We start from the raw sequence: 26,281 nt of genomic DNA on the forward strand, positions 1-26,281 counted from the left end.
TTTTAAATGTCTTTAGTAATCTTCAGATATTTATGCATTTAAAGTACTTTTCCGATACAAAAATTAATTATATTACTTACAATTATTATTATTTTACTCAAATATGCTCTGGATCATCTCTGTAGTGCAATTCTGAGCATTAAAAATTAATTAGGATTTCATAATGTAGTATAACAATTTAAATTTCTATAGTCCAACTTTTAACATTGCTTTCAAGCTAATTTAAAATAAATTTATAATTCTATTATTGACAATTGTCTACTAAATATTTATCTATGAAGTATTACCACAAAATATCTGCGCATTTTCAAACATTTGCATTATTTCTTCATCATATAATATTGAAAGAATTCCTTATAAATATTTATATGATTTATAATACAGTATATTAAAAAATTAATAGTATTTATAATTGTATATTTTATAAATATATATACATATTTGTGTATTTTATTTCGTACATATTCTCTGTCCCTTTTAAATTACCTTAATAGGCTCAACAGTTGCTCTGATTTCTCACTAGTTGTCGCTACTCGTCGCTAGAGTGCGCCAGTTGTGTATTTAAGAGCATACAACTGCACACTCTCTCTTGCGTTCTCTCCGTTCCACTCTCACTTACTCTCCTGCTCTCTCTCTCTGTCGGCTTACCTGCAAAGTCCTCACAGAGATTTGTTACAACTACAGATACATAAGTGTATCTGTGTGTATGAGCGTGTCCTTTTGTTAAGGCCAGCTTTGCCTTTGCGTTGCCAAATAAGAGCAGACAATGCGACCAACAGCTGCCAAACAGTTAAACAGCTAAAAAAAAAAAAAAACAAAAGGTAAGAAAAACCCACACGACGGCAACGACAACAACGTTGCAAGGTGTCTTAGCCCAGATTTGTCTCGTGTGTTGTCCTGTTGTTACTGTTGTTGTGTGTGTGTGTGTGTGTTTTCAGGAGTTTTCGGGAGCAGGAACTAAGTTGAAATACCGGTAGCCTAATGTCTCTGTCCAGCGTTGATCTTTCTCTCGGATCTCGCATGAAAGAAAATTGAGACAATTTTTTTTTTTTTTTTGAAGGAGATTTTCGGTCATTACTTTCACTTTGATTTCGGATTTTGGATTTTTGTGTTGTATTTTGTATCTTTTGTATGTAGGCGGCTGGACACGAGGCAATTGGCAATTTACGAGCATAGAAGAAGCTTCGATAAATATTTGTCCAGATGCTGACCTTCTTCGTCCTATTTCATCCTGTTTTTCGACTCGTCTCGTGTCGTCTCGTGCCTTTCATTAGCAGCCGTTTCTCGTGCCTCATTGTTGGCCAAATTTATGCGACATTTTGCTGTCGATCTTCAGATTTTACGAGCAGCAAGCCAACTTTCAAACTGCGCCCAAATGACTTTTCAATGGGCTGCCCGAGTCAACATAATACTCATTACATAGCGTGGGATCATCATCGGAAAAGTGGAAAATGGCAAGGGAGCTGTTCCTAGAAATGATTCCAACCGAGTCACGCTACTTCACCTTGAGTGTACATCTGTCTTTGGTGGATACTTCAAGTAGTAACTTCTATTCCATTGAATTCAATGAGCTTGCTGAAATTATGTACTATATATTTACATACTCCTACCCTTCGATAGAGTCCTCTTAGACTAAGAATCGTACTATCGCTCCGCTTCATTTCTTCCTTGTATGTGGATTCTTTTGCATTCCTTACTCCCTCAGTTGGATTTTAACGCTATATTCCTCTTTGCGGAGCAGATTTATTTATCAATGAAAATCTGTTGAAGTTTAAGGTAAATGTGTGGGAAGCGGTGGGAAATAGAAAGTTTCATTTAAAAAGGAATGCAGCTCAACAAATCAGATGGCAGATTTCCCTAACTCGAACTTCCATAAGTAGAATTTCTCTATAACTCGATCAAAAATATTGGCACGTGCTCCTGTAAGTCGAATTTTTCGGGGAAATTTCCAATGTATGCATTTTATTTTCAATTCTGTTTTATGCTTTTGTTACCGGCTCTTTAATAAACTGGATAAACTTTTAAAGCAAACTAGAAGCCCTTTTTTTTAAAAATATCATAAAAAAAACAATTATTATGAGACCCTATTTTCCGATTTTTTAAGTTCTGTTAAGCTTGAAAAAGAAGAGAAAATTTAAAAGTTAAAGTTTGAATATTAAAGTAAAAGATGAAGTGTTTACATTTTAGTAAATTATTTCTGATTTTTTAAGTTTTGTTTAACTTTAACGTTAAAAAAATGTAACAGCTCGCAATTTGAATGTATGAATTTTTAGTCACTAGTTTCTGATTTTTTTCCATTTTTAGGTAAGCTTGTGAGCCCTACAAGATACCTACAATTTAGCACGAATGAATTTGTAGTTTCTTTTAATAAACTTAGGAAAAAAAATTCCATAACTCGAAGTCTCCATAAGGCAAACTTTTTCTTTGGATAATGGTGATTCGAGTTAGGGAAGTTCGACTGTATCTCGACTCTCAATCAGGTTCTCCATCTTTATGAAATTCATCTACCTTACTCTAATATATCTAATCAATGTCGGGTCTTTTTTTATCTTGTCATCTATCTGGCAAACTATTAACAATGTTTGCGCTTTTGCAATTTTTCAGGTCAATGTAATCGATACGATTTTCATTTTTACATTCATTGACGATTTGAATTCGGTTTTTTAGTTCTTATTCGCGCTTCATTAAAATGAAAATTAGGAAAAACAAGAAGGCAGAAGAGATGAATATTGAAAAGGGTTTCAGGGTTGATAACGTGTGCGGGCCACTTTGTTGTTGTTGTTGTTGTTGTTGTTGAGGCATATTGCAAATTTATCTAAATCGTTTATAAATTCAATTTCATTTGCGAAAGGGGTGAGGCGGCGATTTTGGCAAACTAATTGCAAATGCATTTGACACTCGGCCACGAAATCGGATCACAAATTGTGACAACCCCTTGACGTGTCATCTCTCTGTGTGTGCGTGTGTGCGTGTGCGTGTGTGTGTATATTTGCCATTTGCCTAATAGGCAGAAAAAGGTAATAGACGAAAATTAGCATCAACTTGATTTTTGCTTGTAAGCGATAAACAATGTGGGATTTTTTATAGGATTTGCATTTGGAATCAAAAATGCAAATCGATTGCAACTCTCGATTTATGCAAATACAAAAAGTATAAGAGCGAGATAGCAAGCATTTACGTGCGAGTGAAGAGGCAATAGTCAAGCCACGTATGTGTGCATGCGTGTGTGTGTGTCCCGAGCTGAACTGGCAACATGAGGCACATGAAAGATGCCTTTTGATTGACAGCTTGACAAGGAGACACAAAACGCGCGCCCGAAGGACAAAATGGGATCGAAGGATCCCATCGAACGAATGGATTCGAACAATTTCAAGAGCACACCGTCACCGTATCCCAAGTCTTTGTTTTGATATTCACTTCACAGTACATGAGGAAAAATTTTAAAATAAAAATAAGAATGAAAATGAAAATGAGAATGAGAATGAAAATGAGAATGTGATCTGCTTTGGTCGTCGCGACGATTGTTGTAGATTTTGCTTGAAATTTGATAAATGACCAAAAAATGGCAGCTTTGCCTTTTTGCCTTTACAACGGCAACAGCTCGACATTATTAAAAGACACTATATACATACATATTCCCTGTATATTTCCAACATTGTAGTGCGTTAAATATACCGGCTAGAAATCAACTAAAAATTTTATAAGTACATAATTCAATAAATTAATTTCACGTAATATTTTTATTGTATTCATATCTATTTTATCTCCATTGTCAATTTTTTAATATTTCAATAATATTCTTAATTGATATCGTTATTAGCATCATAATTATTTAGTAAAAATTGTACACTGATAAAAATAGATCGGTGTGTAAAATTGAGAATTATTTTCATAAATATTTTATATTTTTTATTTGACAACGTTTTTAATCTAATTAAGAATATTTTCATTATAATTGTAAGTTTAATGCTATTTTTAATGTGTGATTGAAAGGTGTTGAATGATTTTGAGTTTAAATTTGGGTGCATTCTGATTCCAAAGCCGAGCAGCATGTAAATAGAAATATTTATCAGATATTGACAATTTCGATTTTCTTGGAATAATATTTTTGGTTCTCATTAAAGTAGTTTTTGAAATTATAAATGTCAGGTTTCGTTTTGTCTGCCAATAGTTCGTTATATTTAGCAGTCAGACTAATGGGTTAGATCATTGGAATGTTCACGAAACCGCGAAATTCAGATGCAGATGCAGTAGACAGATCCTTCCGAGACCCTTTGCTGCTTTGCACAGAACTGGCAACTGCATGTCATTTGCTAGAAAATCAAATTAGTGCACTTTTTTCCACTCTTCTCTCTTTTTTTTATCTTATTTTGTTTCGACGGCTGCCCAACATCCAGTTTTTCGTAGTGATCTGCTGACTAATTTAACAGCCGCCAAATTTGCATTTCTCACAGCGCTCAGCGAGAATAAAAAAAAAAACAGACAGAACAGAAATGAAATATAAAAAAAAAAGAGCTGAAAAAAGGTTTATCTCTCTCGCCGTGTGCAGTCTGCGTCTGTCTCCGGGTCTCGGGTTTGACTGTTGCCAAGGCACCCGAAAAATTATTAAGGAAAAAAACCAAAAAGGAAAAAGAGTTGATAAAATAAAAATAAAAAAAAAGAGAGAAGTTGTCGTCGTTGTCTGCGTTGCAGTTGCCTGTGGGTTGTCTGCTTTCGGTTAACGGATGAAGAATATGCTGATGATCCTTTGCTGCAACTGCGTTCGCGACTCACAGAACCCACAAAAATTTCTCAGACATTGCGGCGCCCTCAAGTAATTTGACATCCATTCCAAAAAAAAAAAAAACCAAAAAAAAAAGAACAGAAGCGCAGCACAAAAAATGCAACTGAAAATAAACAACAACAAGAAAATAAACTTGTTATGCAGCATGTCAAGTCACTGTATGACATTTGATTTGATTTACGAGTCCCCTCAGGCTCCACACAAAAAACAAACTCTGACAGCAACCCAGTTATGCGGAGACATATTTCTTCTCAAGATCAGATCAGAAAATTCTAAAGTTTTCGACATTTCTGGGCCAATCATTGAGGTAAACATCAGCTGCGATCACCTTAACTAACGAGTTTGCAATATTCCTTGGGTAATAACTGAGATTTTAATCAGTTAAGATCACTTTTTGTAAGCTTAGATCAGTTTCAGCGAAGCTTAAAAAAAAATTGAGAACTCGTTTCATCTAGATAGGCTAATATTTGATATTCAAATCATAGTAGATCACTTTCAGTTAGAGCTAATTTCAGGCTGTCGAGTTTGCCAGGTCAATTATTGTTTTTAAGATCAGTTAAAATAGATAAGTTAACCTAAATTAAGATAAGATCATGGTCAAATAGCTTACTGCGTTTCCTGATATTAACTATAAGTTAAAAAACAGTTTGACCAGATCAACAAAATACATAAAAATCAGTTGGACAGATTAAAATATGGAGAAGCTTCATCTTTTCATTCACGCAATCTGCAGTCTAGTAGTTCATTCAGCAAATTGAAAAACCATATGAAAATATAAAGGAAATTTCATATTTTGCACAATCGTTTTAGGCCGCATAATGCACGCTTCTAGCCAAAAACTCTAGATTCAAAAAGAAAGGCAAGGATAAAGGACAAATGTCCAGAAGAAATGCGCTGTCCAGAATGGAAATTTCATGGTAAATTCAAAGCGTGTCCATTCGGAAAGCAGCTGAACTGCAGCTGTGCAGTTGAACAGTTGAAAAGACCACACCGATCTCTGTGATTCCTCAAAACCTTAAGCTTTGACATGATATTGATGACCGATCACGATCTGTCTGGGTATGAGGAGAATGCAAATTCCCAAGACTTCTGTGTGCTTAGTTACCGCAGGGACACGAACAAAAAAAACCTCAGACAGTCATCCGAAAATGAAGCAATTTCATGTAAATTACGAGACAAGCGCCCTATTTACCGATCACTAAACGAGCCATAAAAAATCCACAAAAAAATTGAAGAAAATACGCAACAAGATAAATGAAATCATAAAAAAAAAGTACTAAAGAAAAGAACGAAATCATCCATAGGAAATTGCGGTGAAATCTCATTAATCTTTGAGGTAGATTATGCAACAGACGGAGAAAAGAGAGATAGAGAGAGTGAGGAGAGGAGAGGAGAGAAGTTTGTGATATGCAAAGAGGAAAAGAGGGTCGATCTGTTCAAGAACTATTCGATTGTTTGGTCGCACGATCGTTGCATAAATTTCCCTTTGATTTGCAATCTGTTGTTGTGGTCAACGGCGAAATTTACGCACGGTTGCATTTTGGGACAGTTTATGACATTTTTGGCAGGATCACGAACAGGATCACGATCGGTTGGCAATTGATGGACCCAACAAATGGCAAGCGGCCAGTTTATGATAACTTCATTAAAAACGATTTTCCCGATCGCCGTGGGAATTGATGCGACTCGAACTAAGCAAAGCGACTAGTCGATGTACAGTTGCAGATGATTAATGATGCAATCGGTTGCAAGCAGCGGCTGCCACAAAATCGGCAAACTAAGCAAACCAGCAAACCAGCAAACCACGAAACCAAAAAGCAAGCAATGCTCTGACCCAAACCTCATGCAACATCCATGTGGCATGCTCAATTTACTAACAAACTTGTCACGCAATGCCACAAGCCACATCATTAATCATGTTGATCAATCCGTCAAACGGCGGCTGCATGGGCGAATGTGTGTGTGCCAGTGTATGTGTGTGTGTGTGTGTGTGTGTGGGTTGCTGGACATTATAATTAGTGCACCGTTGACAGTGGAAATGAAATCAGCAGGAGCTGCCACAGGATCAACAGCCGTTGCAACACTTCATTTGAATGATTGCCAGATACTTTTGGGTTCAAGTTCAAGTAGGATATGTAAAGGGAAATAGCAAATAATTAATTACAGGAAGTTTTCCTGAGTGTGTACTCTATGTAGGTGGAGGTCGAGATACTTCTTATTGCAAATCAAAAACAATTCATCGATCAATTTAGCGATCGATCAGTTATTTGCATAACATTCGCAAATTAAAAGAATTCTTTTTCTTTTTGGGGTTAACAAATAGCAATTGAATGGCTAATTGAGAAAATGTGGCACACTTTCAGATGATAGATGATCGATAAGATAGTTTCAAATTTGTGACAAAATAATATTAAGATCTTTAATACCTTCTAAGTCTTAGAATCTAAGAGATCGTTTTACCAACCAATTCCATTTGAAGTGAAGCATTCCTAAAAGTAAGTCACTAAAAGATGATCAACAATTTTTAAATCACAGTACTTAAAATGTCTCATATACACTTAAAATAGCAGGAATATAAATTAATTATAGCCAGATATTTAAAAGAAAATTAAACAAACAAATCGTATGATTAAGAAAAAGTATTATAGTATATTATATGATGATTATATTATCTATAGATAATTTACTAGATACCTTATTACTCACGGAAACTTCAATAAGTATTGCAAAGTTTAAACAAAACAGCCTGAAAGTCAACAATAAAAATACTTGGATCAGCATATTACATATCGAAATACTTCCATTAGACTGACTAATATAATATTGAATAAAATATATATATAATGTAAACTTTATACAAAACCAACATATATTTAAAGATTTTATATGATTCAAATTCACATTTTGATTTATGATCAAAATAATCCCTTAAAAAAAATTGCAATAATCTTTATAGCAACTAAACCGATTAATAAATAATATATATTTATGTAGAAATTTCTATCATGCAGACAATATCAATCTAAGACTCAGAAATTGAGGCGTGTGATCGCTTGGTGATCATAACAATATGATAATCTTAAGATTCTCTCTTAAAAAAAAGTTATTTGATTCTATTTGTTGTGTTTTCGGTTGAGATAAACAAACTAATGTTAAGATTGGGACAACCCCCCGCTGATTAAAGATGATCATATAAGGCTGAGGATCATCTCATTCGATGCTGCTTATTATTAATTCCAGGCATTTGCTTAAACGACGACGACCCCCGTTGCAACCTCGACCCCCTGTCGTTGCGCTTGACCAACAAAAAAAAAAATAAAATAAGTTTGTTGGTTTTTTTATGACCTCCAAAAAAATGTGTGTATTTTGCGTGAATTTTGTGTGTGTATTTGCCCTTCCAGCTGTGTGTGTGTACATTGTATTCTTGCCACACTTTTTTTTTACGACTTTCTACACAATTCTGTGGACACATTTGCCCGCGGTCAGCGAGTTTGCATAATGACGAAGGCAGAAATTCTCTTTATGATTGTGATTGGCATGCAAACGCATTGAAAAGAAATTAATGTGAAATTTGAAAAAAAAAAAAAAGGTAAATCGAAAAATGCATATGAAAAAGGAAAATGAAAATTGCAATGAGATGAGCTGTGCGTTGAGAAATGAGGCACAGCTCATAAACTAACTGGCAAACATTGTTTTGATGACACTCAGGGGCAGCCCGGGATACCGATATATGACAATGGGCCACCCCTGTTTCTCAGTTTCTATATTGAAACCTGGGAGACGAGCTGTATTTAAATTTTTGCAAATTCCGCATCAGTCTATGACGAATCCCAGTCCCAATCCCAGTCCCTGTCCCCGTTCCCGTTCCCGATTCGTTGCACTTAATTGGTCTGGCAGTGAAAGCAGAAAGTGTACGAAATTTATGCCTCATAAATGTCAAGCCATTTCGAGACGATGCCAAAAATTATAGTCTAACTACAGGCTGTCACAATCCAAACGATCTATATCTCAAGTACCCGATCAGTTGCCATCAATAAGGAAAGGGTTCGTTTATGGTTTCGCTTAGTTTGACTTCGTGTCGTAGTTCTTGTTGCTCGTGAGTTGGCGTGAACAGATATGATCTATATCGATTTGTCATAGTGATCTTTCCTTATTATCTTTTCAACATCTTTCTTCTCATAGTCCTTTAACACGAACTATAAATGTTCTTAATTTTGTCTTACATAATAATATCAATCTCTAACAAATTATCCCGTCTTCTTGAATTATTTATGTAATTTAAATTTTTTTTTACGTTGTGATTTTGTTTACTTACAATCTTAAAGTGATCTCTGCAAATAAGCGTTTTCATGTAAATTTCAATTAATTTTAGATTTTTTTTTAATGAAAGATTTTTTAATGATCTTTATTTTCATAAAGATCACTTTCAAATGATCTTATTAACTCCAACTCCTTAAGGATTAAATAATTCCCTACTTTTCTCTCGGAATTTAATTTAGAATTTTTAATATACTTTTGTTTTATATGATCAGTTAGCTCTGAAAACTCGTCCTTAGCGAAAATGGGAAATTCATTTCTGTAAATAGAAATGTCTTAGGAATTGTTTTAAATCTTTACAAAGATTTTTAGATAATCTTATGTTCATGCTTAGAAAAGAAAGAAATTTCTCTAAAATAACTGTTACATTTAAAATGATGATCCACAATGAAATCGTTTCAGTTTCTTCTCTTTCTTCTATGGATATATGGATATATGTGTATATAGAGTTAGTAAAGTAACTGAAAGGTGTGTCAGTTGGTCGATCGCTGGCGATCTTTATCTCAAGTGTAGAACACTTGGTTGGGTGAAGGGTTTGTCGACGATGTTAGGAAAATTTATGTGGCTGTAACTCATCCACAATTGTCGAGGAACGGGGAACTGAGAACTGAGAACGGAGGATCTTTGGATTGTTGGTTAGGTGTAAGTCGGATGGCCATATGTTGCAAGGTTTGGTTCCGCTTGTTGAAGTTTTAATTTAATTTACATAAATTTCATTGCTGGCTGCTCAAGACAGTATCGGGAGCATAATGAAAAGCGAATGAAAACGCTTAACGCGATCAGCTTTCCACGGAATGCGCAATTGTCGCAATGGTAATGTCCATTGCAGCACTCAACTGTTATGCTAATTATGTGGCATATGCGGCATGCGGCATGTAACTCCCTCGCCCATTGCCCGTTGCCCATTGCCGCCTTGCAAATGCAAGGCAAATGCAAATGCGGCGGCCGAAGTGTGCGACAATAACTGTAATTAAACGCGACCATTGTTGCGGTCACTCGACCAGCATGCTTTTACATTTAATATATGTATGTATGTGCATATACGAGTACGCTTGCGACAGCGCCACGTGCCACGTGCCTCATGGCTTATAGCCATTATGCCGCATGTCGCCTGCCTCATGCCTCCTCTTTGCCTCGTGCTCTGCTGTAGGCGTCGGCGTTTGTTTTGTTGAATGCCCACACACCACAGTCTCGGACACACACACACACACACACACACACACATACACACACACTTTTGGTGTAAAGATGAAAAGTGTAACGCGGACAAGGCGAACGTTTTAGATTAACGTCCGATAGAGAGACAATCGTGCAACTGCAACACAAGCGAAGCAATCAAGTAACAACAACAACAGCAGCAATAACAACTACAACAATTAACAACAACAACAATAGGATACTATAGGCGTTGCCTGTCCACTCAATGCAATTAGCTGGTGGTTTTTGCCATGGCCATCTCAGAGAGGGATCAACAAATTAGCACAGCCAGCAGCTGCTGCCCAAAAAAAAAAAAATAATAATAAAAGATGATCTACAATTGAATAGTCGAGTGCAATCAGCACAGACTATTCATTCGATTCAATATCAATACCTCAAGCAATTATGCAAATGTTAATACAATTTATATGAACTCAAATCTGTGTGTTATTCATAATGTACTCGATAAATGAGGGAACAACTTTACCATAAAAACTGTATTACCCTATAAACTGTGGGTGTGATGGTTTTCGCGATTAGGGAGGGCGAAAGGGGGCGTGGCTTAAATTAAACAAAAAAAATCTTGATTTGCATGGTGTCTTTGAAAATTTGTGTGCCAAATTTGGTTACTCTTTCTCTTTTAATCTCTGAGATCCGTTTTTACAATGTTTTCTATGAATTTATATAGATTTCAAAGTTTATTTGGCGATCTGCCAATTAATAAAATATTTGCACAAAAGGTATTTTAGAGCCTATGGTAAAATTTTTAAATAAAAAACATTATTCTGCAACCGCAATACAAATTTCTTATTAAATTTCATCAAAAATTTAAGAAAGCCAAAAAAAAATGTTAAGCATTCTACGAAAAAGATACGTTAAACAAATATGGAATATCTTCAAGAAAAGAAGTAGAATTATGTAAATAGTAAATAATTGTTTATTAAACAGTTTTGACAATATTTTCACAATATATTGGAACTATAAGTTGAATTATAGAATATATTGATTACATTTAAATTTTTTTGAAGCATATTTTTAACAGTTTTGGAATAAATTAACCGTGTGTTCAGTAATTATGCATGTAGAGTTTGAAAAAGTGAGTTTGAGAATGGAAACAAGTATTATTTCCACCCCTATGTGTTTCTTTAAAACTGTGAATATTATTTTTCATGAATTATTAATCTTCAAATTTTTTATTATTTTATTATCTTTCGGAGAAAACTGCAAGCATTTACATTCTTTTTTGTTTTAAAACAAAAATCTTAGTTATAGTAAATTTTATTATCTATATTGAAACTCATATTCTCAATGAAAAGTATTGACATCATTAAGTTATTAATGAAGCATCTTCAATAGAAATTTCGTATGAGGAATACAGCTTTAGACAAATATCTCGATGATCGATAGATCGATGGATCTCAGGAGTATAAGTACAATCAAAAGGATCATTAAAAACAAACAGCGCCTATAGACATACGATATTTATGTAATGGCAGGCACATTTGGGATGTACTGCCCTCAATGAGATGAGGCTGCCACAGCTGCTGATCTACTGATCTACTGATGTGCTGATCTACTGATCTATGACTGAGACATGCACGTAGTGTGTCAAGTAATATTTCCCATTTCTTAGGGCGCTTGCAACGCTTCATTTGTGCATCATTTTCATTGTCGACATTGAAAAACAGCCGAAATTGCATTGTTTGTCTTACAAAGAATGGCAAAAACAAACCCTCAAAAAAAATATAAATTGATAAAGAAAAACTAACTTTTTGCAAGGGTTTCCCTGCGCTGGCGACCGCAAACAACGAATTTCCCTTTTTTTTTCTTGCTAAATAAATTGATTTTTATTTTCCATTTTTTCTGTTCTTTTTTTCAACATTTTTTCGACACTTTTTTTAGCGGCGCTTTGTTTTCATTGGGAAGAAAAATCGTTTTTGTTGCGCCTTTTGTGGCTTACTTGGTCACTGTGTGTTTTTATGTGCGGCTTTTCAACAGTTTTTCACCCATTGTTTGGGGGGAGGGGGCAGGCACCGCTGAGTTTTCACTTTTCACTTTCCAATGTCATTTTGGCTAACCATAGAGCTCATTAGACGAGCGCCGTTTAATTTGTCATGGTGGCTAAATCAATCGCAATCGGACTTTCTCATATATATTCTCTCATACATTCTCACTCGCATTCTCATTAGCGTCGCTCAGTTGACAGCTTGGCCAATCCACGACAAATGAATGAGAAAAGCCGCGAGCGCGTTTTTAATCGCGCTCAAAACGCGTTAGCGCATGTCCAAACTTTTGCGATCCTTTCCAACATGGACGCATCACGTGCAGGCAATTACAAAAACTTAAAAAAAAAAATCAGAAAATATAAAAAAATATTAAGTGTAACTGAAGCCGGCGGCAGAAATTAGCCCAAAAGCATTGCTGCAACATGAGGCAACGAGTTAAGTGCCTCGCGCCGCATTTAATAGCGCATAAATTAGCATAAATGACGTCGGGTTTTGTTTTGGCAATGACATTGCACGAGTCGCATGTAAATACGAGTGCTAAGTGCCGCCTAAACCAATCCCATTTCTATTCAAAAAAAAAACCCTACTCATGGGATGGGTTCCCTTCTCCCCTGCCCTTCCCACTCCTCTCTCGCTGTGTAAGGGCACCCACTGCGGTTTTTGTTTGCCCATCAGATAGAAATCAGTATTTCCATGCGCCGGCGGCCCTGTTTCAGCTTAGCGCCCGAAAGTTGCTCAAAAACTTACCCCGATTGCACTGGCCATGTACCCCCTCCCTCTACACCTCTACCCCTTCCAACGGATCTGTAAGCACACCAGACACAGCAGCGCGGACGCAGGCGCGGCCGTGTTGCGGCGCCCATCGAGTGAGCCACACGGTGTTGCACAGTGGACAAAAAGTGTTGAAATTGTGTGAAAATTAAGACAAAAATGTATCTGGGTTGATTACAATTAATATATTAATAATGCAAATCCATAACTTTTTATTAAGTTATTGGAAAGTATTTTCACATTTTATTAAAATATTCACTAAGCAATTTTGCATTAAAAACTATAGCTAAAAAAATTAACTCCTATCTCTTAATTTAAATGTATATCTATAACATTGTAATCGAACAATTTTTAAATATTCATACAAAATATCAGTATTTAAAACTTGTATTTAAAAAAAATAATTTTTTAAATATATATTTGGTATTTTTTGATATGTACATCATTAACTTTTATTTTTAAATAAACGCCAAGAAACTGGCCATGAAACATTTCGTTTCGTTGCATTAAATAAAATTTTATGAACTACCCTAAGTATAGTGTGTTTTGCCCACTGTAAATGGCCCATTGTGCGTCGGCGCAACAACAAGCAAAACGTTTTGGCTTCATTAGGCGATTAACACCGCGATTCAGTATGAGTGTGTATGCGAGTGTGTGCGAGTGTGTGCGAGTGTGTGTGTGTGTGTGTGTGTGTGAGTCTGCGAGCACAGGGGCGTTACTAGAAAAATGCAGCGAACTTTTCGCGACGGCTGCTCACTTAATACGCAGCGCAGCAAGTCAAGTGCGAATCATGTCAATCAGAGCGAGCGAGTCAGCAATTGGTATCAAAAAAATTAGTAAAATCCCTGTAGTATTGACTACAACTACCAGATACCCTGCACTGAGGACCTTACTTAAAAACTGTTAATGTTTTCCAAACTACTGCTTACAAAAATTTTTACTATGTGTTAATACTCAACATTTAAAATCATATTTTTTAAACGAAAACTTATTTTTCGACCGAGCGTTTCTATGGAAATTATAGTGATATGGTGATCCGATTCTAAGCAAATTTAATCAGGATGTACGAGACTAAATTAAATACATATTCTTTCAGATTGGTGTCTCAAAACAAAAAATTGTTTTTCGTACTAAAACTGGGTTTTCGACCGATGGTTCCTATGACAGCTATATCATTCATTTGCACCATAATATAATACTCATTTTAGTGCATTTCCAATGGTTTCAAAAAAAAACCAATCAAAATTGGCTGCACCCTGCGGAAAATGAGGCACCGACTGTCGAGCAGATTGCCAGACTGTCAGAGGGAGTTGTGTAACTGTCGTCAGATGACAAAGTGACAGGCAAATGTCAGGCGATTTAGAGAACCGTTTAAGCTGCGCCAATGCTTCGCTTGTCCACTTCACTGCGCACCAACAACAAACACTTACACACACACACACAGACACACGCACAAGTTGATGAAGAGTGAGGTTAGGTCGAAATATTGAAGCGCTTTTTCCCCTTCCATTTTGTTGCATACTCGAACTCGTATTTGTTTTTCATAAAGCAGGAAAAAATGTAAATTTTCACCCAATTCTGGAAATGTGGCACGCGTGTAATCGCCCGGAAGCGTTTCTTTCTCTCCCTCTCCCTCTCACGCTCTCGATCTCGCTCTTCCTTTTACTTTTTACGTTTATTCATTTTTCTTTTTATTGTTCGGCGCATGCGTAAATGTGGCATATGAATGAAGGGCTACAACCCTATGTAATATTACAACAATCGCTTTTTTGGGGTGCACAAAATGGAAAAAGCTTTGGAAATGCGCATTTCATAGACTTGGCTTGCAACATGGTGCATCATCATTAGACTGAGGCGTTATTGTTTTGTTGCACACCAGAAAAAAAAAAAGAATAAAAATTTGCATTGACTTTTGCATTGTCAATGACCGGCGGCAACTCTGGCAGCAGCTGCTGGCACGTGTCTACCTCCCTCCCTCTCCTTCCGTATCTGGCCAACTGTTGTTGTGCCGCGTCATCGTTGCATGCCTCCGCTTTTGACTTGCAACAACTGTCCAGTCTGTTGCAGGGAATTGCACTTTGACTTTCGACTTTGACTCGACGCTCGACAATCGACACTCGACACTCGACGTGTGAGCAGCTGTCGAACTGCCCACTTCAACACATTGGCAACGTCATCGACATCGAATGTGGCATCAACGGTGGCATCGACATTGTGACATCATTGAAATCGGGGCGCTAAGCTAATTAGCAAAAAAAAAAAAAAGAAAAAAGAATTTGCAATTCGCCGAAGGCAACGCAGCAGTTGCCAATTGCAACAGCAGCAACGGCAACAGCAACATCGGTGGCAACAACATCAACGGCGACAACTGCAGCATGCAACCCTTTCTCTCTTGATCGGCGCCTGCACTGGAAAATTTGTTTATCATTAACAGATTTTAAGCGCAGGCAAATGAAAATGAAAATGAATTATAATTACGTTGATGCCGATGCCGATGCCTATGATGATGATGAAGATGATGATGCTGCTTATGTTGAGCCCTACCCTTGCCCTGTTTTTTTTTTATATATACCCTGCATGTAACACAGTGCATGGAGAGGGTATGCTCAAATGCTGTAAATGCCTGTTTGAAGACAACATTAATAAAATATACGAAACAATGTATGATGATGCCTATATTTCTATCCGTTTTATTACCAGATATTTTGTCAGTATGTAAATGTAAATAATTTAAATAATAAATTATATATTAATTTTTTTTAACGAAAAGTAAAGACCTTAAAAAAAAGACTATTTTAAGCTAAAACAAAGTAATATACATTTTTTCTACATAAATTAGCCTTAACATATATATAAACTAAACAATATTGGTTTGGCATAATTTCGATCATTTCAGTACAATCTAAAGTAATTAAATAATTTATATACTAATACTTAAATATTTATTAATATACTTTTTGTCTTATAAGTTATATATAACAGTTATAGTCACAAAATTAAGCACATATTTTTTCATAAACAGCTTACAGGGTATTTAGATGTGCGATGCTGCAATGCAACGTTGCGGGGGGATTTGAATATTAATGGTTTATTTTTTGTCACTGTTGTACTATGTTGCCACATTGCCACATTGCCACACGCGGCGACTGAGCCTGTGGATTTGATATTTCATAGGCATTGTTTGCATAACATTTGGCAATTATTGCGACAAACTCGCTGACAGTCAGTGGCCAGGATGCTCTAAGCCGGCTTAGGCCAAAGACAGGATGAGAGAAAGGAGAGAGAGTGTGTGCGAGTGTGTGTGTGTGTGTGTGTGTGTGTGTGTGTGTGTGTGTGTGTGTGTGTGGGGGGAAGGGGCTGCTCAGCTGGCGAAAGTTGAACACCCGAGGCAGAAATCAGTGCAAATATTGAATGCCTTAAGGCTAAGCAAGAGGTAGATCTAAAGGTAAGAATTAAGAGCCAAAAGGTAAAAGGTAATGATAAAGTAGAAGCAAAAGTGGAAGTGGTAGAGGAAGGAGAAGGAGAAGGAGAAGAAGGTCAAAGGCAGCAGTTCCATTGCCCGCAGCATGTTTGTCAATCAAAGGTGTGCGCGAAGATCGCGAGTTTTTTACTCTCATTTGGTTTTTGGCATCTGGCAATCTTTCAATGCGGCAGCGATCCCTTATTGCATTTGCCTTGCGGCAATGTGGCAGCCACTTCCTTTTGCGGCCAGCTGTTGATTAACTGCATAATGAGCCCAGGTTTCTTTTTTTTTTTTATTTCTTTGGCTCGTACTTTGCACACAACAATCAAAATCGTCCTTGAAATTCGCTTTCTCAATCATTTGCATAGTCTGTCAAAAACGAAAATTAAATAACAAAAAAATTAAATGATTCTAATAAATAAAAACTTAAAATTGAATTGTTAAATATGTATGATCAAGAATACTCAAAGGTAAATCTAAGTTAAGTGCTCAAAAATAGAAAACTTTCGCTGTCTCAGAGAGCATAATAAAGCTTTAATTTGTTAAGTCTATTCTGCTTTGTGTTGCATTCGTAATCGTTTATTTAATCAAAATAAAGCGAAAAAAAATATATACAAATTTTTAATAGTGACTGCAATTGGAAAAGATAAATACTAGTAATATCTAGTAAAAAATAAAACTAGTAATAAATATTATTGAAATATAATTTAAATCAAAACAAAATATTTCAATAAATAAAAAACTTTCTCTCTCAGACAATATAAAAGTTGTTGCATGATAGATTTTTATCTCACGAGATCATTTGCTTGCTCAAGTCTGTTTTCGAAAAAGGAATTTGGAAATCTTGTAAGACTTATACTACCTAGAATAAAACGATAGACTTGAAAAGAAAGTATAATAGTTTGTTTGCATGTAACCTAAAAATATAAATCATTAATTTTGATTGGGTGAACATGAATAATTTTTACGCTCGGTCAGCTGTGACAAGCTCCCAACCCCCCAAAACTTAGGAGCATGTTCCGCTTTTTAAAATTTATCACATTTACAAGAAATTAATAAGAATTCGTTTATTGATGAGACAAGTGACACCCAAGAAAAAACAAGGAAACGATGAAAGATGGGGCGGAAATGCACCGACTGTTGTCACGGCTAAGAAGAAATGTAAATTTATGAAAGGGTTAAGCGTTAAGGGTTAAAGGTCAAAGGCGATCCGCCTACCTGGTTTCATCATTTTTTTTTCTAGAAGGTGTGCCCATCCGCGTCAGCGACATTAGGAAATTAGTTTAACGATGCGGGTGAGCAGCGAGCACAGCTGGCGACGGTGTGGCAAGTGCAACATGCAGGCAGGAAAGAGGAACATCGAGCATGTTTCCTACCGGGAAAATGTCTAATAAAAATAATTCAATTAACGCTCACGTCCGCTCAGCGAAGCTAAATAGGCTACAAATTAGAGGCAAACCCACAAGAATTTGAGAGCTGATGACAAGTTGGCTGAACGTCTGTCCGGCGGTCGTTGCAACATGCAACCTGTGCGCTGCTGCGGATTAAGCGGGTCGCTGCGGGTTTTCCACAGAAGCCGTTGCCTGTAGTCCGCTGCCTCAAAACTCATACCCTTAAATGGATTCGTGCCACACTCAAAACGAATTACAGTGCGAAAATGGCACAGACAGACACACACACACAAGCACGCTTCGAGGGCGTCAAAGTGTTAACAAGTGTCATGTCAAATGGTCGACGGCCTCTTTTGCTGCAAGGTTGCAAGCTGTCGCACGAGCTAAGCCAAAACAGATACACGAGCCACAATCCACGGTCCACGATCCACGTCCACGATCCCGAGCACAACAGAAGATCGGCTCTTTGATAGATTGAGAGTTCTCGGGTTGCAGCTGTCGCTGCGCAACGGGGGCGTATTGAGAGACGGTTGTATCGGTGGTTCCCTTTGTACGACTACCTGCTGCTCAACACAAGCAGAGCAAATCACTTGGTCAAGCAACAACAACAGCAACAACAAAAACAACGCTAGCAATAACAAAGCGGCAACTAAATACAACAACAACTAAAGCAACTAAATACAACAACAACTAAAGAAATATTATGTCAGCTTGAACTGTAACAATATTGACAGCAGCTCAATTTTCAACTAAGCTCTCTCTCACAACAACACTCTCTCAAATGCTCGAAACCTTCTCCTTCCTTTCTCCTCTGCCTCTCTCTATGCTTAGCAGCAGCACTCGTCAAAACTCTCTCTCTGTCTCTAAACCATTCCTAAACTATCTCCAAACTAAGCTAGGACTAAACACTAGAGTGGGTCAATTTGTATAGAGTAAAAAAAATGCACAAAACGGTTATGAAATTCGTAATCTGCGATGAATTCTAAGAAGAATTGCCCAAGAAACAATGGGTCTAAAATCAATATCGAGCTTTCACTTTTTACAGAGAAGTTATAACTATTTCATATATTGGTAATTGTCTGTTGGGTCATAACTTACCTCTAAAACAAAAAAGAGGGCGATTTATGATGAATTTAGAAATAAGAATAAGTTGGCGGTCTCTTTTCAATTGAATTTTAGAATTAATGCATAAATAACTTTTTTTATTGTGTTTTTTTTTATGTTTAAAATTCAATTTGGCATCTATCTGTGAATTTTTTGGTTTTTTTTTTTTTTGAGGTAACACATGAAAACCTTCATCGAAAAGTTGAAGCTCCATTTTGATGTTAGACATATGGTTTCTTGGACAATTCTTCTTAGAATTCATCGTAGATTACGAATTTCATAACCGCTTTGTCGCGAAAAAAATTGACCCACTCTACTAAAAATACACTCGACTCCTTGAGTTCACTGGCAATGAAACTAAGATTTCGCAGCTTCACTCTCCTTATTTAAGAATGGCTTGAATTTAATCGAATCGATAGAAAATTTTGTTGAAGCTATACTCAAAACGCTAATTTTATAAAATTTTTCAAATTTTAAAAAATTTATGCTTACCCATTTTGGGTTATTTATTTTGTCTTTTAAGATTAAAAAAAAAATAAAACTAAATATTTTAATAATTAAAAATTTCATCAAAAACTTTATTGTGGGCAATATTATTAATTTTATTCATACATTTAAAGTTTTAAGTTTTCTGGCGTTGCTTATCTCCTTGTTTTTTGTTGTAATAAGTAATAAAAACAACGTTAACTGGGAAAATAAACAATAATTTCGACAAATCATTATTTTCAGATTGTCACTCAACTTCGAAGATTTCAGACATTTAAAGCAATCTTTACATAAACTGTCTTTTGATAATGAATTGGAAATATTGCAAAAAAAATATTTTTTTGCTTTGGTTTATCAGTACATTTAGAACTTATAGGTGTCTGTTTTGCAAAGATTTATAATTAAAGAAAAAACATTAAAATTGATTTTGCTAGGTTTTATTAAAATAGAAAAAAAATTCTTGAATATAAAAATGTACTTCTCTTATGACTAAATAAATAAATAAATATGAAAAAAAATTGGTTTACAAAAACTACATAACAGCAGCATCGAAAAAAAAAGAAATGTGCTTACAAACTAAGTTATATACAAGTTTGAGCTAAAAAATATAAATTGTTTAACTGCAACTTAAGAACTAAATAAGCGTCATAGTTAAGCGTTTTCCCCCGTTTGTCAGCGTTGGCTAGATCTTCTCTCCCTCTCTCTCTCTCTCACTCTCTCTCTTTCTCACTCTCATACTCTTCAAATTATGCTCCAATTCTCATATGATCCCTAGACATATATGGAGGAAGGCAGCGCCAGTCCCACCTCAAAATAGTTGCGTGCATCAACTTTGTAGCGCTTGAGTGGCGACTCTGCGGCAGCTCCAGCTTCAACCCCAACTGCAGATGCTTCTATTGCCAACTTTGATGTCTTCTCCTGGCCGCGACTGCGTTTTAGGGGACGCACGGGTGTTGCCAGGCAAAAGGTATCGGAGTGTCCATGTGCTTGTGGCGTCGGCAACTGAAGGAGCATGCTGTGTGGCAGCTGTGACATCGGGGAGGCAGGTTCTGGTGTGGCAGGTTGGAGTGGCAATAAAGCAAAGCTTAGATCACTAGCTGGATCATCGCCGGCTGCATATGATGGTGACAACATGGCCACCTGACACTGCGACTCCAGTTGCTGCTTCACCAACGTGCGACGACGCAAATTGAACGATTTACGTGGCTTCTTTCGGCTACTCGGATCCGATTTACAGGCCGAGTCGAGTATGGCATCGATGAGCTTGTCTAGGGTCTGATCACCCATATGCGTCGAGGGTTGTGGTGTCACTGGACGTTGTTGTTGTTGTCGTTGTGGTTCTGGTGCTTGTGGTATCTGCTCCGTTTCTTGAGCTGGCTCCATGGTGGCCACAAACTCCTCCTCCAGCTTGCGTTTCTTCAACTGCTGTGCCATATAACGTGGTTGCTCCAGAAACGGATCGAGTGGCACAAGACCCCGCAATGCCAAATGTTGACCGGTCGGCAGTGTTCCGGCACTCGGGGAATACTCCTCCTCGTAGCGTGGCAAGGTTGTGGCATAGCGCACACTCTGCACCACCAATCGTGCCGCTTGCTGTGGCGACGACTCCGGCGTCACATTGCGTATGTCGCTTAGCGGGGCCAACACCAATGGACTATTCCTTAGCCTGGCCAACGGCATGGGAGTCGATGTGTAGCCCACACCGCTGGGCACATTCTCCTTGTTGGCAATTGTGGCACGTCGCTGTCGTCGCTGTCTTCGCACCACACGCGACTCCTGCGGTGGCAACTCGTGCAATCTCTGTGTCGATGCCGTCCACTTGAGCATTGTGATTTCGGATTTCTGATTATTGTGATTTTAAATTTTGAACTGATCGTTAGTGTTGAGCTGGCTGCTCCTCTCTAGTCTCTAGATCTCAGATCTCTCGTCTCGACTCGTCTCGTCTCCTTTCGGCGTTCGCTGACAAACTGAATCGGTTCGGGGTAGCGGACTGCATTTTATACCCGAGTGACGAGCCGGGTCTCGGCTAAGAGAGGTGCTAAGGGTTGTTGCGCAAGCGCACAGAGTGGTGAACACTCTGTGTCTCTCTCTCCCTCCTTTCCTCTCGCTCTGGCTGTCACTTACTTATTCACTCTTCGTCTCTTGATGATTTGCGCTCTCTTTGAGACTGCGGTTTTGCTTAAAGCCTCGTTCTAAACTCAATTGCAAAGCCATTTCAAAGCTTCAAATCTGCCTTATGGCGAAGAGATCTTAGGGATCATATAAATACACACTCTCCATATCTAGAGGATCATATTAATACACTCTCTTTTTTCTTTAAGATTGTTTTCTTAGTCTAAGCTGCATTCCAAGCTCCTTTAAAAGCTTTAAGCTTCAGTCGCACTTCACATTACTCAATCTTTTTCGAGCTACGTGTTCGCTCTAAGCTCCATTTGAAAGCTCCAAGCCGCAATGCAACCCCATTAAGGGGCTAAAGGATCTCTGTCGCTTTAGAGTTTCCCACAGTCACCTTTTGCTCCTGGACACACCCAAATGACGTCTAGATCACTATCAACTATCGCTTAGTTATTAAATTTGCTTTACCCTCAAGGAAGTGATCATCGTCGCTGTCACTGTCGCTTTCGTTGTTGCTGTTGCTGTCGGGTTTCCTTCCCCTACCCCTTCACATTTCAATTTGAATGTCACATAGGGGTCGGCCTGGCTTTTTTCCTTGGCCAGTTGTACAGCAACAGGCAACAGGCTTTAACACTTGCTGACCAGACAGACACGTTAATTGCCCAAAACTCACAACTTGCTACAACTTCCTGGATCTCCTGTCTCATACAAATATTAATTGCGGCTCTTTAGCAGCCACAAAACTGAAAATTTAAGATACTTTAATTGAAAATGTTGCAACTTCCGCACAGGAAACATTTGAAAAACGCTACAAACGTTGAATAGGTGCTGATCCCGCACATTAGTTGCCCCCTCCCCCCTCCCTCGGTGGCATATGGCCAAAAAAAAGAAGGAAAAATACATAAAACTAAAACTTCCTAATGAGCATAGATCAATCTAGTTGATCTCTGAGACTTAAGAGCTGTCAGCATAGTCAGCTGCCAGGTTAAAAGTATGGCAATCCAATGGATCAAATGAAGATCTTAATCAAAGTTGACCGATTGACCACATTCTACTAGTCTATTCAATCAAAATCGTTGATGGTGTACACAGATACAAAGATTTACTGACCTAAGGACCTCTTCAATCAAAAAAAGTCAAGATCTACAGTCAGGAACTGTTGCTGTTAGTGTCATCCATTTCAATACTGAATACTGCTTAAATTTATCTAAAGATCAGTTAAATGGCAGATGAAATTATCTGCAATTCGGTTTTAACTGATTTCTTCAATCAGAATAAAAGTATATTGCATTTAGAAAGACAATCGCTGATTTAAATTCGTATTCTTCATTAACATTTCATTAGTTTAGAGATTTAGTTCCTGCCCAACCCTCTAATCATACTTTATACTTCAGGATTTTTAAAGTGCTAAATAATTGATCTAAAAATATGCTGATCACTGTGTTGATCTAATGGTTTCTCCAAGTTCCGATTAATTCACAACTGAGTTCAACCCATACTCGTAATTCTTAATTAACAGTTGCATTAATTCCTTCATTCAATTTGTATCACCCATTTAAACGTGTTGAAAGATTGTTTCCACCCATTTCATGATATACCATAAATTTCACACGTTTTCTTTCACTTTTTTTAGCATTTCTTTCATTCTTTTTTTTGCGGTGAAAGTTGCAGTTTTTGTTTGCTTTTTTCGATTATTCTTTAAATTTGCCATCATCGGTTTCCTTTTCTTTTCTTTATTTTGCACAGGACGAAAAGGGGTAACTAAATTGAATGCCAAAAATTTCTCAACTTTTCAACTCTTTTCCCTCCGATTTTTTTTTTGTGAGTTTTTTGCGCAAAAATAAATAAAGGGTTTCGCATATTTGTATTCTCTTTTGGCTCTTTCTTTGCTGCAGCCCTTCGATGGATTTGGCTTTCTTTGCATTTTCGGGTTTCAGTTACGAATTCTTGTTGAGTTTTATGCTGTTTACATAGCCACACAAAAGGATTAAATGGGATTTTAAAAGAGTTCGGCAAACGAATTGCATCGAATCTCATCAAACCCTGAACCAAGATGTTTTTTGGGACCAAAACCAAAGATATGTATTTATGAGTTTATGCCCTAAAGGTATGTTGATTAATTTGATTCAACGAGCATCTTTGTAACGAGGCGTGTCCTGTCTTCGAACTGTCCTGCTTGAGAAATTACCATAAGCCGCACATTTTCTGCGGTTTATATAAAAAAAAGAAATATACAAAAACACACACATATAAAACCACTCAAAATCAATTTACATTCTCAGTTTCTTCTTCACATGCATACACACATATGGTTTTTTATGTGCTCAACGATTTAACGCTTAATTAACGAGCCGAGGACGCACTCGGGACACAAAAACCGACAAGCAAAAAATATACACATAAGCCGAAAGAAGAATGACAGCGAATGACGATCGCTATGCAAATTGCCTGCACACACAATCTCTCTCTCTCGGTCTTGCTCTCGCGCCAATTGATGGAGAGCGTCACAAAGAGCCACTTGACTTTCACTCATTGCCTTTGCTCTTTCCCCCTTCACATTACTCGTACCTTTGCCTGCCCCACTCACACGACGGCATGATTTGCATGCTCAATGGACTGTGGCTAATGCCTCGCCACTTTGGCGCATAAACTTTGCGCCTCTCTTTTATTTTCGTTTTTACCTTTGTCACTCTCATTCGGATTCGCAATCGCAATCGGCGATTGCTCTGTTTGCTCTGCCATTGAGCACTCTTTGCATACGGATGCAGCCCTTTTTTTTTATTGTTGCGCCGTTTGATTTTGATTAATGCGTTTGTTTCGCATTGTGTGCAAAATTTATCGATATTTGATTTGCTGCGCCGCCAAAGAAGAAAGTCAAAGAACGGGGGAAACAAAGTGTATCAAATGTTTGTCGCGCGGCTTTGTTTGCATTTTGCATAAGTGTAACTTACACACATCCACGCACACACACACAAATGTACAAACAAAACATATGTAAACACGCTCATCGGAACTTCATTAACCCATTCCCCAGGCTCTTAAGCATAATGAAGTTAGAGCAGAATGTATTTGATTTATATACATATGCATATATAAGCATACTTGTATACTTATACAGTATGTAAGTATTGTTAACAAACATTTGTACAGTCGATATCTGAGATAAGCCACTACTCCGTCTCTCCTTTAGAAACTGCTTTGTCAGCAAGCAGTTTCATAACTCAGAGCTTAAACTGCTTAACTACTCCAACAATACGCAAAATGCTGCCTGTTTATGGGCTAAAATCGAAGACTTTTTCAAGAAACTCTGTTTCTTTAATTGATTTTGTTAATTTCTCTTAATTTTCACTGCCTTGAGTGCTAAAATTTTAAAACTGAAATTCAAGATCGTTATACTTATTAAAGTCATGAAGACAATAATTAATTTAAAATATATTATGCATATCCTGTTAGTATCGATATTTTTTACAGTAAGTTATTTTATTTTAAATAACATTTGCTTTCTCAAAACAAAAAAAATTCTTAGCAAATAAAACATCTGTAAATATATGAAACGCCTACAAGGGGAGGCCAATTTCAGATATTACAGAAATTGCCAATGAGTTGGCTGTAAAAAAAGGGAAAGAAAGGAATATAATGAGAGCTGCTCTCGACGGGCCCAGTTAATGTCATGTTTATGCTCATAACTTTAATGCTCAAAAGTCGACCAACTGTCAACTGTCAAATACGAGACAATTTTGCACACAGAGCTGCAGGGCGGGGAGTGGGGAGAACGACGAAAGGAGGAAGGGAAAAAGTGCTGAGATTGACCCTGAAATATATGTATGAATGTATGTATGTATAGAAGGAAAGGCTGCTGCAAAATTGGAACACAACATGCCAAAAAATTGCAGTCAGTCGAGAGTTGAGAAGATTGCGGAAGATGCGAAGGATGCGCGGAGCAGGCAGACGCAACAAACAAAACAATGGACAGCGTAATGAAGAGCACACACACACGCACACACACATACGCATACACAGGGACACAACGGGAGAGCAGACAAGATAGTAGAGATGGTCGAGAACTCAGACTGAGACGTCCAACAAGAGGAAGTAAATTACAACAATGCAAGCAGAAGGAAGCTGAAGGAAGCAAAGGATGCGACGGTGACTGACTGACGTACCACAAAAGGGGGCAACTAAAATTGCACAAGACCAGAGACGGAGACAGAAATTATGGCAAATAATTTAGAGCAAAAATTGTTGGGTTTTCAAACAATTGATAAGCGCAAAAAGGGATGCGATATTCTCGTTCCTCGTTCCTTGTTGAGCGATTCTCGATCCTTGATGTTGTTGCTGCATCGATTGCCGTTTACCGTACACCGTTTACCGTTCCTCTGTCCCTACTCCATTTCTTTATCTATGTTTCTGTTTGTTCGTTTGTCATTTGTGCTCTGCCCACAAAGCGCAAGAAGTTTCTCTCCCTCTTCCCTCTTGCGATTTTCCGTTTCTACTACAATTTTTTTTTTTTTTTGGTTGCGTCCTTCTTCGTGTGTTGTTGTTGCGTCTGCCTTTGCCATAAATTTGCAACAATTAAAAATAAAGTTAATTAAAATTTATGTGCGACACTTTTTGCACTTGGATTGCGACCAGCCTCCCAGTCCCTCGG

General features: G+C 37.4%; 1 protein-coding gene across 1 annotated transcript; it reads right to left on the reverse strand.

Moving 5' to 3' along the window:
- Window positions 1-20,239: 20,239 nt before the first annotated feature.
- On the reverse strand, window positions 20,240-21,345 carry LOC117793875. Its single transcript, XM_034634307.1, has one exon. It carries the CDS (start codon window positions 21,343-21,345, stop codon window positions 20,290-20,292), a length of 1,056 nt encoding a protein of 351 aa, XP_034490198.1. The 3' UTR covers window positions 20,240-20,289.
- Between the last annotated feature and the right edge of the window lie 4,936 nt (window positions 21,346-26,281).

This window comes from Drosophila innubila, chromosome X, assembly GCF_004354385.1.
Source record: "Drosophila innubila isolate TH190305 chromosome X, UK_Dinn_1.0, whole genome shotgun sequence".
Classification (NCBI taxonomy): domain Eukaryota; kingdom Metazoa; phylum Arthropoda; class Insecta; order Diptera; family Drosophilidae; genus Drosophila; species Drosophila innubila.